Source organism: Pelodiscus sinensis, unplaced genomic scaffold (genome assembly GCF_049634645.1).
Source record: "Pelodiscus sinensis isolate JC-2024 unplaced genomic scaffold, ASM4963464v1 ctg82, whole genome shotgun sequence".
In the NCBI taxonomy this organism is placed as follows: Eukaryota; Metazoa; Chordata; order Testudines; family Trionychidae; genus Pelodiscus; species Pelodiscus sinensis.
In genome coordinates, this window is record NW_027465999.1 from 100,644 (window position 1) to 120,332 (window position 19,689).

Genomic DNA, 19,689 nt, shown 5'->3' on the forward strand with positions numbered 1-19,689 from the left:
GACATTAGGGCAAAATTCACCTAGTATGGAGAGGAGAGAGAGGGCATAACTCAAATGGTGTCAGTAGTATTGAGAGTCGGAGATAAATCTGGTCCATCGTCTTTGGGAAAAAGGCATGTGTGAGCATATTATGGTAAACTTGAAACACTACTCTTAGGTAGGGATGTGAACGTGTAACATGTGCCTTCACACTTACACACAGACTCCTAGTTTGTTTGGCTCCTCCCACTTTTGCGCTGCTGCCTCTATCAGAGGGAGCAGAGTGGGCACACATCTGCTCCCAGGGAGCTGACTGCCACCCTGCGTGTAACCACTCAACAGTTACATGGTTACTTAATTAATTGCATTTTAACATCCCTACTCTTAGCTAATATTGAAGAGGAATTAAAAAGAGAAGACTGCAAATGCCTATCTTTTTTCTAATGCAACTCAATGATTTCAATAGGCTTTGGATCAATTCTTCATCACTTTTTAAAGAATAAAGACACAACGGTTTGAAAGAGATACTCAAAACAAGTGAGAAGCCTTATCTAATCGGATTGTTTGTAAGCAGACAGATGAGGTGAGACACAGCTGCTTCTGACCCACATGCATCTGACGAAGTGGGTCTTTGCCCACGAAAGCTTATGCTCCTACACTTTAGTTAGTCTATAAGGTGCCACAGGACTCCTCGTCGCTTTTACAGCGGCTTTGTGCCTACACACAGCAGTGTATGTCGAGCCTACATCCATAACTTGTGATGGTGGAAGATGCTGAAGTGGAAAGTCTGGAGGCTTAACGTGTATCCACAGACAGCAGAACACAAGCAGTGCCTGTGTATGTTTTCCCTCCTTAACCCATCTCAGCAGAGAACTGGAGACCAAGTCTAGTGGAGAGTTGGGAACTCAGGCAACATGGCATATTTATTTACTGGCTTCTGTTCTGAGACTGCCAGCCATGATAGAAGCTTTGGTCAGTGGTACTTGCATCCAGATCACACACGTTCCCTCTAATCTTTTCCACTCATGAGCAGAATAAATTTTTGTTACACACACTGAGGCATGTGTGGATGTGCACCACCAGTCGAAACATATGCTGCTGGCTGTGAACGCTCTGCTAATCAGCTGGGCAGCACCTGAATCTCTCCTGGGTGGCCGCCCAAGTGCCCAGCCACCTACTCACTCCACAGAAGCCATCAAATGGACAGAGCAGATGACAATGGCCACCAGACACTACAAACCTAGGCTAGATTCGAAGTAGGTAAAAGGCTACATATTCATTACCAACTCCCTGAGGCCACCCTGTTCTCGTAGCCGTTATAAATTAAGCCATATATCCTAAATGAGCACTCTTAAGATGGAATAACCACCTCTGAAACTTCATTGTAAAAAATAAACGAGTGCTCTAATACAGTATTTGTAGAGTGTCCCGTCTACGAGGAAACATTATTCAACCAATAACTCTCTTATTGTATATATTATGAAGAAGGCAAAAGTGAGCCAACGAGCAGTAGCACGAATGTGATTGTTAAAATGTTTCACTTGCCTGCTGCAGAAACAGCTGCATGGAATCTTGGCTGATAACAGTCCCAGCCGCTGCCTGGCCCAAGATGATCTTCTCTGGACTGGATGCCACATTAGGGCTGGGCTGTGAATTTGCGGGTAGCTGTGCTGGCTGCTGAGGTGCTGGAGGAGGCTGCTGCTGCACACTCATCGGAAGCGGAGGTGGAGGTGCAGCTGGAGGCTGGGATGCACTCTGGACGGTCAGTAGAGAGGACTGGTCGCTGCTTGGCAGCAGGCTGGGGCCGGATGTGGGCTGCTGCTGAATGAGGCCGGGACTCTGGCTGCTGGTGGGGACAGATGCCTGGAGGCTCACAGCCTGGGTGAGGTTCTCAGTGGCGTTTAACATAGCAACTTGATTGGGCAGAGTCACACCCTGGAGAACAGTCTGCCCTGTCTGACTGATGGCACCACTGGCCAGTGAGGCTGCCACAGAGGGCTGACTCTGAGTGGTCAAGCTGCCAGCTAGAGAGACAGGCATCTGGAACAGAGTCGGCTGACCCACCTGACCAGGCTGCAGCTGAATAGGTGCAGACAGGATGTGAGCAGTGCCGTGTGCATTCTGCGAGGTAAGCACCTGCCCCAGATTCAGCTGGCTAGCTATGTTCTGGTTGGTCAGGATTTGGGCAGGCAAGGCCTGATTGGTGATCAGCTGTCCACCAGGCCCTTGGCTAGCGATGATGTGGGCTTGGCCGCTAGGGTGCGAAGTTGTTAGGATCTGCCCTCCCATGTTAGCCTGCAAAGCTGAGAGCTGCTGGGGTATCTGAACAGCAGAAGCCCCGGCTAACTGCCCCGGAAGAAGAAACTGGTTCTGACCCTGCAGCATGGCCTGAGGAACGTGCTGCGCCGGAATGACAATGCTGCTGCCCTGGTTTAGCAAGTGGACGCTCATGGGTTTACTGAGGGCTTGCTGCTGTGGTGGCGGTTGTTTGAACATGTTGGCGGGCAGCCCCTGCGGGAAGCCGGACAGCACCACATTCTGTCCTGGTTTGCCTGCCATGAAAGTCAGGTTCTGTTGGGCCTTCTGTTGTTGCAGGGCAGCCTCGTTTTGGATGGTCAGGGTGGTGTTATTGGGACCAAATGGCTTGGGGGTGATCTGGTACAGCTTTTGCTGGAGGACCCCTGTGGGCTTGGGCTGAATTGGGGTGGGGGTTCTGTGGATGATCACGTTTTGGGCCTGCACCAGTGGGCTGCTTAAGTTCGATGTGACGGTGAGAGGCTGGGAGCCTTGGGTGGCAGATACGTTCCCAAACATGGAGTTGCCGTTCAGCGTCGTAGTGGCCACTGAGGGCAGGTTTTTCTGGATCACCAGACCAGCGTTCTGCGGAGACACCCCCGTGGACGCGAGGGTGACCTGCTGCTGCTCAGGCGTTGTCTGGGTGATGTAACTGCCCACAGGCATCGTGGCTACTTGGGAGGGCTGAACTTGTTTTGCAATGATCTGCTGAGCTGATTGGTTAATAGCCATCACCTGCTGCCCAACTACCTGAATCGGCCCAATTCCCAGCGTTCCACTTGGGCTTCCATTAGGCAAGCCCTGAAGGTTGGAAATGGGCTGGATGGTAACATTCCCCAAGCCGACCTGCTGGAGAAATGGCTGCACGCTGATGGCCTTATTGACAACCTCAGCTCCCACAGACTGCTGCACCAGGGCTTGATGGGTCAGAACTGCCGGCTGCTGCAAGCCAATCAGGTCCGCTCCGCTGGAGAAAATCTGCGGCGTGCCATCAGAGGCAGTCTGGACCACTGGCTGGAGCGTAGGGAGCTGGAAAGACCCAAGGTCCAGTTCTGCCTCTGCTTCCAGAGTCTGTTCGGTGATGTTAGCCTCTTGCAGGCTCTGCTGCAGAATGTCGCAGGGCTGGTCTGAGTTGGGAAGACTCGCCCCGCCACCTGAGGGGGATCCCAGGATGTCATCTTCTAGAAAGTCTAAGTCGACGCTGGCTGTGGGCTGATTCTGTTCAGTGTTCAGATGGTTGCCAGAGGATTCTTGTACATGCAGCTAAAGGGTTTAAGATTAGGGGGAGAAAAAAAAAGCATTTAATGCAAACCCATGAAACAGGATTGTTAATCTTTCTGCACTAGATATTTGTGCATCCTTACTGGGAGCTGTTAAAAAATGCCTTTGTGGCCCAACCTAGAGTTGGCCGTGTCCAGTGAAATGATTACAATATACAGTTTGTGTATTATTTGCTAAGTACATTTATAAGCCATCTTGCCATCCCCACAAGGTGCTAAGAAAGTGCATAATGGAAGCTGATTAAGTGCCTGTCATTAAGTCACATGGTGAGAGAGGAAGAGCTGCTAAAAGAACCCAAGTGAGCAAACTCAGAAGTTCTTTTGCTTTAGCAACTAGACTTATCTAGAGCATAAACGTAAGAGAGGTGATAGCAACAGCATCTGGAAATATAATTTGCCTTTGTATTAACTAACTAAAATAACACAAAGAATGGAAATCTCCGTATTCCAAAACTAGAAAAAACGTTTCTTGCCACTGACATTCAAAACCGCTTCTTGCCTCAGACATGTCTCCACTGTGTTCCACAGATTTATCCATACACTGGCTGACCTTAGACCACAAGTCCCTCAGAGCAGAGACTGTCCTTGAGTGCTTGGGAAGTGACTAGCACACACTGGTTACTATCATAAATAAATAATCATCACATACTCTAATCCTTAGCATTGGCTTTATCAGGTCACTGTTTTGTACAAGGCAATTTTGGTTCAATTTGTTTTTGGATCTACCTGAAATTAAACAGAGTCTATCATTTAAATCTAACTCTTGGAAAAGCTTCTCTGCCTTCCAACAAGTACCATAAAGCATCAAAAGCTTTAATACGTTGCTTTTAATAAATAAAAACAAGCTCAAGGTAGTTAGCAAATGATTAAAAAAGTCATTAAGCTCTCTATCATATTGCAAATACAAACAGCATTCTTGGGGGAAAATAAAAACTATTGTTCATGTTTCCAGTTAGATTTGTGCAAAATAATCAAGTGACGATTTCCAGAGCCTATACCAACCCGTTTCAACTTTACCCTATCTGTCCATAAACAGATCCAAGCACTCCCAATTCCAATCCTACATTATAAGAACCAAGATGACAATGCTACATGAGCCTTACAATTTCTTTGTAACAATCAGCCCCATTTCCCCCCATCACCTTTTAAGGCTGGTGTTCTCATCCTACTTTTTTTTTTTACTCCCTCTGTACTCTCTGACCTCAAAGTTTCCCCAAGTTTATAGAAAAACAAACACAGACACAGAATGTGGCAGGTACATATAAACTCAATCTGCCTGCCTCCTACCGCCCATACGGGGCATACAATGTACACTGAACCTATTTGTTCTTCCCTGCCCCAATGTTTGTTTACAAGATTTTGGGGAATAATATAAGCATCCTGTATAACTTACTCACAGAATTCTTAAAAACAAAATTGTGAAACAATAAAAGAGATGTTGAAAATGAATTTACCAAGTAACAATTAACCCCCCCCCCCATTATGAATACATACCCCAGCACCCTCAAAGAAGGCACTGGCTGCATCTCCTGTGTTGTCAAGGAGATCATCACTGTCAATCTGCAATTAAAAATATTTTATTTACTTAAACAGAATTAAACTGAATTTACTGCCGACACAGGGGATGTTGTTGGCTGGCAGTCACTGAAGACAGATGAAAGTTCTCCCTTTCGGCAGAGTCCGGCAAGTTCCCTTCATATTCACTGTCCCTGGCCAACCACTCCTCAAACGTGATGTGCAAAGCCCCAAATCAAGCGACAGGAAGGTAGTTGTTTCACTGGGGCTCATTCAATACTTAGCTTCTCTGCGGAAGCCCTAAACAAGTACCAACTGTAGTGGCAGATACTGTAAAGTAGACACTTACCTAAGAGACAGACAACAAACTTATTTTGCTGACCTGAGCAAACAATAACTAAAAGAGGGATTTAGGATTGCTAACAACACAGGTGATTAGTTTGGGCACCATTCTCAAAAACTGCTGTATGCACGTACAGTTCTAATTACGTCAATGTGGCTTTTCATGGAGTAGCTTGCAGGATTGGGTCCTTAGAGACAAAACAAAAACAACATTGCCAGAATCTATTACAGGCAGTCCCCAGGTTACGTACTGATCAGTTTCAACAACGGCTGAATCTGGACGCCAGTTCTGACTTACATACAGATTCAACTTAAGAACCCCAGGCATCCCCAAGTCAGCTGCTGCTGAAACTGATCAGCGGCTGATTCCAGGAAGCCCGGGGCAGGGGCTTCCTGTAGTCAGTCACTGGTCAGTTTCAGCAGCGGCTGACCTGGGGACGCCTGAGGCAGAGCAGCTGGGGTGCTGCTGGGTTGGTCCAGTAGCGCCGCCGCTCCTTGGCGCTACTGGACCAACCCAGCAGCACCCAAGCAGCTCTGCCCCAGGCGTCCTGATTCAGCCGCTGCTGAAACTGACCAGCAGTGGCTGAATCAGGACGCCTGGGGCAGAGCAGCTGGGGTGCTGCCGGGTTGGTCCCGTAGCGCCCAGAGCGGCACTATGGGACCAACCAGCAGCGCCCCAGCTGCTGTACCACAGGCGTCCGGAGCAAAGCCACGGAGCACGGGGGCAGCGGGACAGCCCAGACACACCGTGGCTGTCCTGCTGCCCTCGGGCTCCGCGGCTTTGCTCTGCTTTGCTCCCCCTCTCTCTGGTCTGCAGACCAGGGGGACAGGGAGCAAAGCCGCGGAACACGCGGGCAGTGGACAGCCCAGACACGTCTGGGCTGTCCGCTGCCCACGTGCTCCGCCGCTTTGCTTCCTCTCCCTGGTCTGCTGGAGACCAGGGAGACGGCCCCGTTCGTAACTGCGGATCCGACATAAGTCGGATCCGCGTAACTCGGGGACTGCCTGTACTAACCCCTCTGGCCTCCTAATCCATACCCCTTAAAAACAAGAGACATTCATAAAGTAGGTTTTTTCCCCCTTTGAACTTTGCTGTCAAACATTATTACATTTTAATAGTTTGATTAACAAAACAAATAGAAGTCACTACTCACCTTTTCAGATCCATGTAAAAAATCATTCAAAGCCTGAGGATCACTGTAAAACAATATATGAAATTGTTTAAGGAATGTATGACCCCAAAAATGTAATCTGGACAGAAATACATGTCTCTAATAAATATAGTCACATAACTGGGCACCCACTTGCATTCTGACGGGTGGTAATATCAGTTTACTGCTAAGGGATCACTGTGTGGGTTGGGGTTTGGTTTTTTTGATAGTCATTCCCCAGCTGCACAATACTGGTCAGTGGTCAGTTCATAATGCTTCTGCAATGGCCAGTAACTCCTTACATGCCAGGGTGGCCAAACTGTGGCTCATGAGCCGCACGTGGCTCTTTCATAACTAAAATAAAGATCCCCCATTCTCTCAAGGACCTCTGCTTTGCAGAGGAGTAGTGGGGGTAGGGACTTCGACCCCACAGGGCACGCCTGCCAGGGCTTGTGGTTTCAGCAGGAGGCAGGCTGAAGCCCAGAGCCCTGACAAATATGCCTGGGCTGTCAAACAGAAGACTGTCATAGGCAGCTTGGAGGGCCACCCCTGTTATATGCACACACTGTACTGTCAGGAGCCACATAAAAGCCATGAGGTTCTTTCATGAAAAGTGTTGCATTGTGGGGTCAATATGCCATTTGGTTTCTCTCTCAGCCTCGTGGGCAGAGTCAGTGTGGATGCATTTTGAATCAAAACAAGCAGGCCCTGTATCTGGAAAGAGGGCTTCTCAAACGTCAATTCACTGCATCCTCCTCCTGACAACAAAAACTGCTACATGATCCCAGGAGGGGAGCCTGAAGCCTGAGCCCATTCGAACCCTGACACCCAGGAGGAGAGGAAGGCCCAAAGCCTAACCCCAAGAGCCCAGCCTGGCCAGCGCACCTATAACCTGACCTCATCCACCTAGTGCTGAAATTGTCAGGCTTCAGCGCGGGTCTCGAGCGGTGGGACTCAGGCTTTGGCTTCAGGCCTAGGACCCGGCAAGTCTAAGCCCACCCTGGTGACCCCATGAAAATGGGTTCACAACGCACTTCGGGGTCCTGGCCCACACTTTAGAACTGCTGTCCTGGAACAGTTTTACAAATGTAACTTTGATGTAAGATTTCAACCGTCTAAAGCTAAATGACCAACAACATGCAAAGCTTTATGCTCTATTTTTATATTACATAAAACAAATATACTCCACAGAAATTTCCCAATTGTAAATGGTAATTTTTCTTTTTGGCCTTCTGTGTCACTAACATATGCTTTTCCGCCTTGCCTGTTATTTCTCAGAGCCCTACCTACCAAGTCATTGACAACAGTTTTATAATCGCATCAATCCCTTTGGAAGATTAGCCTATATTGCAGTGAACAAGCAGTTTGCCAAAACATTAACTGTTCTGAGTTAACCTCAGGCTACAAGCTAACTGATGATGGCATTCACCAGGCACTGCTCCTGACAAGCCCCCGACAACAGTGCGGCGAGACGGACTATAGCCGTTCATTTCTAAGCGGGTGCAGTAGGGAGGTGAAAGGTTATCTGGTAAGCAGCACCCATAGCAGTTCTAGTTAACTGGATCCGCCTCAGACAGGGTGCTCTCACTCTGAGTAGCCTCTGTCTGTGGTGGGTTTAGATGCCCTGCAGGCTGGAGCTATTCTGGTGGAGGCTGGGCGTGGATGGCAGCTCCAGCCCCTGCATTGGGGCTGTGACCAGGCAGTTAGCCCCAGTGTAGGGCTGGGAGCTTAAGGCTTGCAGGCAGGGTCCCCTGCCCAGATCCCTCTTAAATCGGTTAACTGGTTAAACATTAGCTAAACCCAACATTTAACTGATTAACTGGGATTTTACAAGCCTAGTGTGCAGTGCTGAGACACTATCGTTATTGGCACAAAAAACGACAGATTTATCCACATATGCATTAAATGGAACAAATGAAAAGCAGAATGTGAATATTATTTAAGTATTAAACTGTTAGTGTCTATTTCCCTTTAAGAAATCAGCAGTACAAAAAGTTCTTAATTAAACCTACACAAACAAACAAAAATAAGTGCAACAAGACATGAAACCACAAACGTTTCAAACAAGAAAATCAAAGCTGGCTCAGCCAAAAACATACTGCAGCTTAGAAAGTCTTTTAGGCAGACCTAAGACCTATTTCATGATTTCAATACAGAGTTCCAACGGAAACTTTGTCTTTTGAGTTTTGTGGTAATGTCTTTGGTTCATCTAAGAGTGAAATCGAGGGAATACAAGCAGATTAAAGAGAAAGTAAAGGCCGCCAGGGCCTCATGAAGAGACGCTGTTTAGTTTCACAAAGGTTGCTGTAAAATTGTCACAAAATTATTCATGATTATTTATTGCTTGTTTGCAGGTTAGTCTACACGTGATACATTTCAGCAAGGCAGTCGTGTTAGTGTGTTTCAGCAAAAACAACAAGGAGTCCTGGGGCACCTTAAAGACCTACAAATTAGGGCATAAGCTTTCATCAGATGCATGAACTGAAAGACTTAGATGGCAGGAATATATACATACATACAGAGATGGGTGTGTTACATCACGGTTAATAAAGCTAATTCAACCTGGGTGAATGAGGTCGACTTCCAACAGTGACCCCTAGAGTCTGACCATTGGCACCCTTACAGCAGAATTATTTAGCTATATAGACTTTGTCCTCTGGCCCTATGCTACCAGCACTCCCAGCTATCTTCAAGACACCACTGACTTCCTGAGGAAGCAACAATCCACTGGGGATCTTCTAGAATAAACTACCCTGGTCACGCTGGACGTAGCAGCTCTCCACACCAACGTTCCACACAAAGATGGACTACAAGCCATCAGGAACACCAGATGATGTCACTGCACAGTGGGTTGCTGGGCTTTGTCCTCACCCACAACCATTTCAGATTTGGAGATGATTTATACTGGCAAGTCAACAGTACTGCCATGGGTACCCACATGGTCCCACAGCATGGTCCCATAACATTTTTATGGCTGATTTCGAACGTTTCCTCAGCTCTCATGCCCAGTGTCCTTCCTCTATGTGCTCTTCGTCATCTAGACCCACGGGAAGGGGGCCCTTGAATTCCACAGAGATTTCAACAATTTTCACCCCACCACCAAGCTCAGCCTGGACCAGTCCACACAAAAGATCCACTTCCTGAACATGACATTGCAAACACCCCTTATACCGCAAACCTACTGACTGTTCTACTTAGCTACACACTTCCAGCTTTCATCCAGATCACATCACACGATTCATCGTCTACAGCCAAGCCCTAAGATACAACCACATTTGCTCCAATCCCTACATCTACAGGATCTCTATTAAGTGCTCTTAACACTACAGTGCCCACCTGGGAAAGTGAAGAAAGACCGACAGAGCCAGGTGGGTACTCACCAGTCACCTACTACAGGACACAACACAGAAAGTGTTGGCCGTTACCTCCAGCCCCCCAGAAAAAACCTCTCCAGCACATCATCAAGCATCTACAACAAGGGCGGGCAATCATTTTTGATGGGAGGCCACTCCAAGATTTTGGAAAGTGGTCAAGGGCTACACTTTTCTATGGAGGGGGCGTGGGGTCTGAGTCAGAGGTTGGATGCAGAAGGGAACTATGGGTAAGGGATTAGGGCGCAGGAGAGGGTGTGGGCTCTGAAATGGAGTTTGGGTGAAGGAGGGAACTGTGATCTGGGGCTGGGGATTGGGGTGCAGGGTAGGGTATGGGTTCAGGAGAGGATTCTGTCCCAGGGGAGGGTGAAGGCGGAGGTGCAGGGTTTGGGAGGGAGGGTGCAGAGGATTTGGGTGGTGACCTAGGGCAGGGAGTTGGGGAGGGGAAGGGGCTGGGGTGCCAGAGGCAGGCTTTGGCTGGGAGGCACTCACCTAAGGAGGCTCCTGGCCAACAGCCTTGAAGAACCCTGAGGCAGATTCCCTGCCTGCTGCAGACCCAGACCACTCAAAGAGGCTGATTGCTCCAGGCACTGGGGGAAGGCTTTGCATGCTGCCCCCATGCCCCCAGTACAGTCTCTCAGCTTCTATTGACTGGTTTTTGGCCAACAGGAGCTGAGAAATTGTGCTGGGGGCAGATGGCAGCCCATGAGGCTTCCCCCTCCTCACAGTGCTGGGAACAGAAAGCCACAGGAAGCAGTCAGCCACTTAAAGTGGCGTGGGACTGCTCTGTGCCTACAAGTCCTGGCAGAATGGCCCACAGGGTGCATCTTACCCACCCTGATCTATAGCCTATCTATCCTAGCTGACGATCCCTCACTTTCACAGACCTCGGGAGGCAGGCCAGCAATGCCCCTCTGCCATGTACATTAGACAAACTGGACTGTCTACACAAAAAAGAGTAAATGGACACAAGTCAGACATCGAGAACAATAACACACACAAACCCGTAGAAAGTACTTTAAGCACTCTAGACACACAGTTTCAGACTTGAAAATTACCACACTTGACCAAACAAATTCAAAACCAGATTGTAACCTGAAACTGCTGAGCTGGAATTCATATGCTAATCTGACACCATCAGAATGGGTTTGAATAAGTATCCTCCCCTTCTTATCACGGTTAGAAATGGGCCACATCCATCCTGAGTTAGCTTCATGAACACTGACATAACACTCCTATCTCTGAGTATGCGTCTGATTTGTAGGTCTGACAAGTGAGCTGCAGCCCAGAAAGCTTATGCCCCAATACATGTGTAACTCTGTAAGGTGCCACTGGACTCCTTGTTTGACCATGGGAGAGGCTCTTTCAGCACATCAGCGAAGGGACAGTCCCTGTCCCAAAGAGTTCATAATCGAAGACAGAGGTTAGGAGAGGGGAATAAGAAGATTCACAATGGAAAGCACAGCAGAAGTGGGCTTCACGAAGGGCCTGGAAAGCAGGCAGTGTAGGGGCTCGGAAGAGGAGCTCAGGGGAGCTGAACCATGCATAGAGAACTGGAAAAAAGCCTGGAGCCAAATGACTGAGAGGAGTGCAAAAGTGAAGCCTCTGGAAATGAACTCTAACTCTAAATAGGAAATCTCAAGTATTTAACACCCCTCATCCCTTAAAATCGTATACACGATGATAAATAGGCATGGGGTCTGTTTCAGTAAGTGGTATACTTACCAAATTACATCTAGCAAGCACCGGCCATCTTCATCATCCATGTCAACTGAAACAAGGGGAGAGGGACTGCATTTAAATCAGGAAAATACAATGACACCACGCAGCAGAAGCTGCGCTCATTGATTACTGTCTTCCACCCTCATCCCCCCAAAAAACCTCAAACAAAAATAACCCCCTGCCCACCCCTTACACACCAACACATTTTGCAACTCAAAAGGTCCATCCACAGACAGATCCAATGTCTATTTTATCTTGCTTAGGGAAGCTGAGTAATCTGTTAGCTAGATAATTGCTTAGGATGCTCAAAGGTCTTTGCCCTTCAGCACACAGAGCATACATGCACGTGTTATTACATTTCATTCTTATTATGTATGTTGCTGTGCGATCTGAGGCTGGTTGAAAGAGCCTGGTTGTCAGCCTCTGAAGTTTGAAGTCCCCTATTTACCCAAAGTGTGACAGTGACAAGTCAAACTGCAGGCCCACACGCTGCCTTCAGTAACATACCTCAAGCCTCTAACATACTTATAAGGGAACGTATCAGCCTCCATTCAATCTTTAGCTTCCCTGCTGAGACAAGAGAGGAGCAAACAGCTAGTGCCAATTTCTGGCTGCAGTTTTTCTGATGTGGATATTCGTCCACTGGAACCACAAGGAGAGTATATATAGGATGCTAAAGTGCCATCAGTAACTTGCAGACACTACTGATTGAGGGTGCTTTGAAATAGTGAGCTACAAGGGAAAGGCTCCAGCTCCCATCTCTTATCCATTGAGCAGGCCAATTCCTTAGTTATTTATTGCCTCTCTCTTGCACACATCATCAATTAAAACTAATGCTTAGGAGAATATCAGTCCTTTGCTAATGCCTTGAAGCATGAATCCAGAAGCAAATTTACCCCTCCTCCCCACAATAAACAACACTTCATCTTATATGGGCTTCTTCAGAATAGACAGGGCCAAACAAATCCCACTGTTTCACTACTAAATGAAACCCATCATGGGACGTTAACCAAATTAGAACTCAGCTCTTCGGACTGAATATATAGGCCTGGCTTGCTGACATTTGCTATACAAGTAATAGAACTACTTGGCTGTGTTAAAGAGATTAGTGCTGTACCACTCGGATAAAACACCCTATTCCCTAGTTTTAGCACCCCATGTTCTGCATATTAAATCACAATTCTCTCATCTCAGACAATACAGGGGGAAGACTCACACCAGCGACTTCAAAGTCATGGTTTGATCTTCTGCAAGTTCTCAAAAGGATTCACGTAACTTACAGCCAATATGCACAATTGTACTTTATCTCTAGACACCAGAGGGCCACCTCTCAAACAACACCAGCTACAGGACGCATCTGGACATTCCCAGGGTTGTTGAAAGGGGGAAGAAGCAAGGCGGGTTGCACAGAATGGGTGGGCACAATTCTCCATAAAGAAACAAATGAGCTGTCTTGTCTTAAAGGACTTGAAAACTGGTTTGTCAGCTGCAGCTCGACAACAGCTAGAAAACCATTAACTCTCCAGTGCTGACACTCAGCGACAATACAGTCCCCACAACTCTGAAGACTGTATCATTGTCCCCTTCAGAAGCACATGCCTCTTTCATTAATGTTAATGAGCAGTCTTCAGCACACGAGTTCCATATAAAAATCACATTGTCAGAAGTCAAGTTCCTGCTGCGAAAACACTAATTCAAAGGGTTTGGGGTTTTTTTAAACATGAAGAGCATTAAATAAAGGCTACATTGTAGCTCTGGCGGCAAGAAGATGCCATCTACAGAAAGCTGCAGTAGGTACAGTTTGCCCCCCAGATGTTGAAAGCAAACACTGAACCCCTGGTGAGCGATTCTCTTGGTGATCGGTCTTTGCCAGTGTGGCACATGCCAGGGTTTGTGCGAAGGATGCACTAGTGCAGTTGATTAATCGATAAGCAAAAGCCGATTGGTTAATGCTACGTATTACATGCATTCTCCCCTCCCTGCCAGTACATTTTTTAGCAGGCTGACCAGCAGCCTGGCTTAGTCCTGGCTTGCGCCAGGTCCGGGACCGATCCCCGCTGCGGCTCTGCATTTAAAGCATATTAGGAGCCAGGCGGGCAAGCAGCCTTGCTAAGCTCCGGCTCACGTCAGGTGTGGGAGCTCAGTCCCTCTCCAGACAGGGGCTGCTGCTGTCACCCCACACTGCTGCCTCTCTATCAGAGGCAGCAGCACAGGGCAACAGGCAACCGGTCCGTGAGGGGAGCTGGTTTTCAAACTGGCTCCCCTTGCAGACCAGCTCCAGCCTGATACAGAGGCAGCAGCATGGAGTGGCAGGGGCTCCTGGGAAGTGGGGCCAAAGCACACTGGCTGCCGGCCCCACCCCGAGGAACTACAGAACAGTCGAGTAGCCAATAAGAATTCATGAGGTTAATCGACTATTTAATTAACCGATATTTACGTCCCTAGTTTGTGCTAGGGAGGTACCAGAGGCACTGATACCACCACATTGCGAGCCAGTGCCAATGGAGCCCTAGATTCGTAGGCTCTTATGCCTCAGACTTAGGACACATTAAGACCTCTTGTGCTGAGCTAGTGCCAGATTTAGGAGGACTGGACTGACTTATTTGAAGGGGATTTGGAGGAAGACAGCCTCAAGCTTATGAGACGGCTCCCTTGTTCTCCCAACAAGACCCTGCTGAGACACCTGGGAGGGGGAAGACTCCTTCACTCCTTGGTACCTTGAGGCAGGAAGCACACTCTTTGCAGAATCAAGATGACAAACGGGGGCTGGGGGTGGTGTCAGGATCCCCCTGACTGAGTTCAACGGGGACTCCATGGCTGTATAAGCAGAGCTGGTGGCCATCAGTGACTGGGAAGGACTGCGGGCAGAAAGCACAAATTTTGAACCCCGGGGTCCTGGACATAGTCCAGCACCCAAATTTGGTATGGAGAACAGGGTGCTCCCAAATCGGGGAGACTAAATAACTTAAAAAAACAACACCACTAAAAGTATCAGCTAAAACCTGTGACGCTCTAAAGCGGAAAGCTGACATACAGAGAACTAAACACAGACTTTCACAAAAGGAAGAAAGTGGAAGCTTCGGACACTGGAGGTTCTGACCCAGACCACGCGGCGGTGAGAGGAACTGGCGATGCAGTCAGACCACCTTGCCCTTTATCTCCTTGGGCAGAGGCATGCAGTGAGTGAGCACACACTGCAGGCCAACAGACACGGCTTTCCAAGCTCTCTGGCTCCTGGCACACGGAATAGGTGCGTACAGACAAGGGAATATACATAGGGACCAGCCCTCAAAGTACATTTCTTCAATCTGAAAGAAAATGTTAAAGTCCTACACTGAAGGCAAAGACTTCTGCTGTTGAAGAAGAACACATGCAGGATAATTTTTCAAGACATTTTCAAAATTATCCTGTGAGTGTCCCTTCGTCACTGTTTATTAGCAGCCAGTGGAAGTCTGAAGAAGAAATGTTTCTGAGATTAAGGACAGCTACAGGAGTAAGGGTATCACATCTGGGTCATTAGCAAACCCGTTTCTCTTTCAAAGGGCGCTGTTTTGTTTGGAGTAGGGTTGCTCCCGAACAATGGACTGCTGGGGCTGATTAACGACAAGGAAAGGCAAAGGCACTAATGTAGCAATTGAGAACGACCCATGCACGGAGAGACCCACAGTGCTTGTGTCTTGTTTGGACGGGACCGAGTCACCAGGCAGCATTTTTGCCCACCTATTCAGAGAGGAGAGCAGTGCGGGCTGAACTCACAGCATTTGGGAAGTTAGACCATGGCCTTGACTCCACCATGCGGCCTTCATCTCCTTCTACCTCCCTAGAATGGCAGTGGAAAAGCAACTGCAAAGTTGCAGTTCTCCAGCCTCCAACATGCATGGCCCAACCCTGCTGCTTCCTCAAGCACACAACACAAAGACATTTTCTCTGGCCCATTTCAAGACACCATTCAAAATTGGCTGATTTAAAACACTCTGTTAATTTGCTCCAGACTATCAGGCAGGCCCACTAGCACCAGACTCCTCTGTTGTGGGTACAAGAACCTTCCCCTCGACAACCTTCCTGTAGTTCTGTAGCTATTACATTCACCGCCTCGTTTAAAATGTCACCAAAAAGCCTAACTTTTCTCTACTGCTGTTACACCATAGCCACCTCCTCCTCCTCCCCCTCCATCATTTAATTTTAATTATATTTTTAGTTCTCTAAAACATTCTGATGATCCTGCTTGTGAGAAAGCCAGTATATAAAATAACACTGTACTGTATTATATACTGCAAGAGGTCTGCAAAACAGTGACTGATACGGTATGCAAAAAAACCCATCATGATTACATCATGTACCAGGAGGGATGGAAAGAAGAAGAAAAGGAGGAGAAATCTCTTTAAAATGTATATAGCCACGGATTATCATCCAATTAAAAAGGTGAACAATTTCATTCTGCTCGGTCACTCTAGTCTAGTGCAAAGCAGTTTTCTGAGCATTTAAGGGTTTCATGAATGAAAATGTTGTTTCTTTTATCACCCTTGCATTCATAAATGAATTTAAGTATGAGGAAAAAAGGACTTCACTAAAGCTTTGCTGGTTTTAAAGGCAAATTCACTGGAAAACACAGGCTCACGTGGAAAGGCCACTACTTTCCACTGAGAATCTATAGATATAGATGTATTTGAGTGTGCATCTATCTGTCAGATTGTTTATTCAAGGACTGCTCCTAAGTGGTAAGATCCAGGGATGCTGAGGACAGTGAGCCCGCAGAGGGGAGATATCCTGCAGAGAGTCCACTGGGAGCAGCCAAACTACCAAAGGTGTGGCCAGCAGGGCTAGGGCTCTGCCATCTAGTAAGTAGCCCCAAGCCCTTTCCCTCCTCCCAGGCCTTGGCAGCAGTGCTGGGTGGGGAGGAAGAAAAAAGGCTGTCTCCCTGTGAGCACCAGCTCCCGCCTGTCCCCTCCCACTCCGAGCTGCGCGAGGGAGGGGGAGAAGGTGCTGCATGTAACCAGCTTATGGGTTAACCCTGGACATGTTTACACTTTCACATCCCTACTGCCTACCAGCTTCTCCACTTCTGGACTGCTGTCACTCCACAGCCATCTGCTGAAGGGTAGGGTGAGGAAGGGCTGCCTGCAACAGAAGTGGGGAGCAGTAACTCTATATTGCCTGGAGCAGCGGCAGACCTACGTAAGGGGTAGGGGACTGGAGTCTGGGAGGGAGTTGGGATGAAGCAGGCGGTTGTGACCCAGGGCAGGGGACTGGAGTGAGGAGGTTTGGGATGTGACCTAGGATAGGAAGGGATTGTGATCTGGGGCAGAAGATTGGGGTGCCAGATGTGGGAGGAGGCGTATGAGGGTGTGACGGCACGTTGGGGGTCCCCCGTCTCCTGCAACCCCGAAATGGCACAAACAGACTGCACCAGCCGGTGGAATAGAGGAAGTTTATTGCCTCTCCAGGATACAGCACAGCACAGATGTAATCTGGCCACAGAGCTGGGCTAGGATGCCTCAGGCCCCCTTGAGATGGGGGGAGACTGGGCCCCTAAACTCCAGCCCCTTTCCCTAGACTGTCTCCTCCATGCTCCCAGACAGCAACTAACTAACCCTCTTCCCCAGCCAGGGCAGCATTCCCCCTTCCTTTGTTCCTCTCCATGGGGGGTGTCTGGTTCAACAGGTTTGGCATCACCTTTGCATAGTGAGGTTTTCCCTGCTGGGTCTTGCTCCAGACAGCAGAGGTCATCACAGCCCAGCAAGTACCCCCACTACGTCACAGAGGGGGACAGAGGTTTTGGGTATGTTGGGGGGGGGGGGTTGGGGCAGAAAAGGGCTGGGGTGCCAGAAGCAGGCTGTGGCAAAGAGACTTACTTGCCAGCTGCCAAACTAGCCTGCCTGCCTGCAGATCTTAAAACGTCCCAGCCAGCCAGCCTCTTTGCGGGACCATGTGCTTCATGAATAACTGAGCCCAGGAAAGGGAGCGTGGTTCTTCTTAGCTGCCTGCTATTCTAACAAGCAGCTCCCATTGGCCGGTTTCTCCCAGAAACCGGCCAATGGGAATGCGCTGAGAGCGGGGCAGCTCCTAAAACTTTTCCCCTCCCCTCCAGTTTCAAAACAGAAATGGAACCCTGCAGCTGTGTTTGTCAGTCTGTCTCCTGGGGCTGCAGGGGTCCCCGCTGCCTCTGCAGACCAGATCCGGTGGCCATACTTTGCCCAGGCCTGCCCTTGAGAGTTTGTAGCCATCATCCTGCTTCAGAGGAGTGAGTGAAATTGTGCTCAGAAACGGTGCCCAGGATTCAGGTAGTGAGTGTTCCCAGGGCTCTGAGATACAAATTGGGGGAACACCTGTTATTGAAGTGACAACGGGGGTGAAATAGCCTTTTTGCACTTTCCTGCCTTGGCAGCATCTTTGGGATCTCTAGTGCCCTGCCCCCATCATTCAAATAGAAGGGGAAGCAGAGAGAGAGAAGAGGAAGGAGGCCAAGTTTCACATTCAGAAGTGTGGCTGTTGGTGAGGGCAAGACACCGCGCTGCTATTCTGGCTTTACTCCCCCCATGGGAATGGAGGAGAGGGGGATGCTTGCCTGACAGCTAGATCTTTCCAACCAGGCATGGCCCATTTCCTGCCTGGAGACGCTTCCCAAACTAGGCTGAGAGGAACACTGCTCTCTGCCCACAAAATGGGCCAAGGTCCCCGGTGAGCTAGTCGAGGTGCATGCGTGTGCGTGAGACACAGAGAAAGCATGCTCAGAAACCAAATGCAGCAATGGGAATCAGATGGACACACGACTGAACTAAATTTGTAGTCAGTTTGAACTAAAGTTTAGAGGTTTCCTCAGTGAAATTGTGCAGCATGGAGGGCTGAGGTAGCCACAGGCCTCTGTGGGGAAAGAAAAAAATCTGGAGACAAGTTAAAGAGGTAGGGCCCCAGCTACCAGTGATTGACGGGTCTGGTTCTGTCCCCAATCTGCAAGGAGGCGGAAGTACCCATTGTAAATGATTTGTAGACCTTAGCACAAAGAAGAAATGTCAATGCAGAACTTTAGTTAAATGTTACATGGGAATCTTAACAATACAATATTCACTCCGATTCTTTTGTGTGACATGGCAGCAGAAATGCACTTCCAGGAATATAGAAAAGGACTAGCTAAGTGAGACATGAATCTACATTAACACCAATCAAATTAATTTTTAAGCGGTCTTCAATACTACCCTTCTCAAGATTGTTTCCAAATTCTCCCTTGACAACCAACTAGTCTATAACTTATCATGACTTGTTTTTAATAATGGAGTTATGTCTGTCACTCACAAATCTGAGGACAAGTGTTATGAATGACTGAAAATCTTTGGAAGTGATATTTTCTGGACCAATTATTTTCCTGCCTGAAGAATAAAACATTAATGTCTTCCGTTCTGCATCTGCATAATATCCCCCATTACTATATGTAGCTAACAACTCTCAAAATTGTACTGTGTAATTTGATCTCAAAGATAAAAACAAAGTAACAGTTTAACAAATCTACCATTTACTTATCCACAGTCTTCACTTTCCCATTGCATTTATTTTAGTAGGTAGGTTTTATTCCTGCTTTCGATTCTTTCATCTCTGAGTGCATCTGAAAAACCCTATATTGTGAGATAAAATGTTAGCTTTAGTTCAACATTCAGTATTTCCTTTTGCTCTGCTGCTGCTGCTACTTTTGACTTACTTTTGCTTATTTGATTAGTCAAGCTCTCCTCACCAGATTTTATTTCACAATAAAACAAAGCCTTTTAATAGGATGCTTTATGCTCACTGTGGCTGCTTTGGTTTCTGTTGAGACTTAACTATACAATGTATTCCAATTGCAATTTTCCAGCTTTGGGAGGGGATAATTTTTTGGGAGCTTAGGGACTAAGCGCTCTGCTCAAGGACACACATGCTCTTTTTATTGAGCTTCACCATTCAACCTTCCCCCTCTCTCTCTCGCACTGCACCTCAACCTGGAGACTCTCTTGAGGAGAAACTATTAAGCCCAGTTCAGCTATGTCTTCATTAGAATATTTTACATAA

The 19,689-nt window shown here is 47.9% G+C and overlaps 1 protein-coding gene across 11 annotated transcripts in view; it reads right to left on the reverse strand.

Moving 5' to 3' along the window:
- Positions 1-19,689, reverse strand: part of BICRA (BRD4 interacting chromatin remodeling complex associated protein) — a 127,889-nt gene that overhangs the window by 25,702 nt on the left and 82,498 nt on the right. For 9 of the 11 annotated variants that reach the window (XM_075917967.1, XM_075917966.1, XM_075917971.1 and 6 more), the window contains 4 exons: positions 11,659-11,704; positions 6,566-6,608; positions 5,049-5,114; positions 1,525-3,537 (listed from right to left, as the gene is read on the reverse strand). In XM_075917967.1, the coding sequence (XP_075774082.1) occupies positions 1,525-3,537; positions 5,049-5,114; positions 6,566-6,608; positions 11,659-11,699 (2,163 nt within the window). In that variant the 5' untranslated portion in view covers positions 11,700-11,704. Of the gene's footprint in view, positions 1-1,524; positions 3,538-5,048; positions 5,115-6,565; positions 6,609-11,658; positions 11,705-16,703; positions 16,774-19,159; positions 19,263-19,689 lie in introns of those variants that run through there. The other 2 variants (XM_075917969.1, XM_075917972.1) reach the window with 2 other exon arrangements.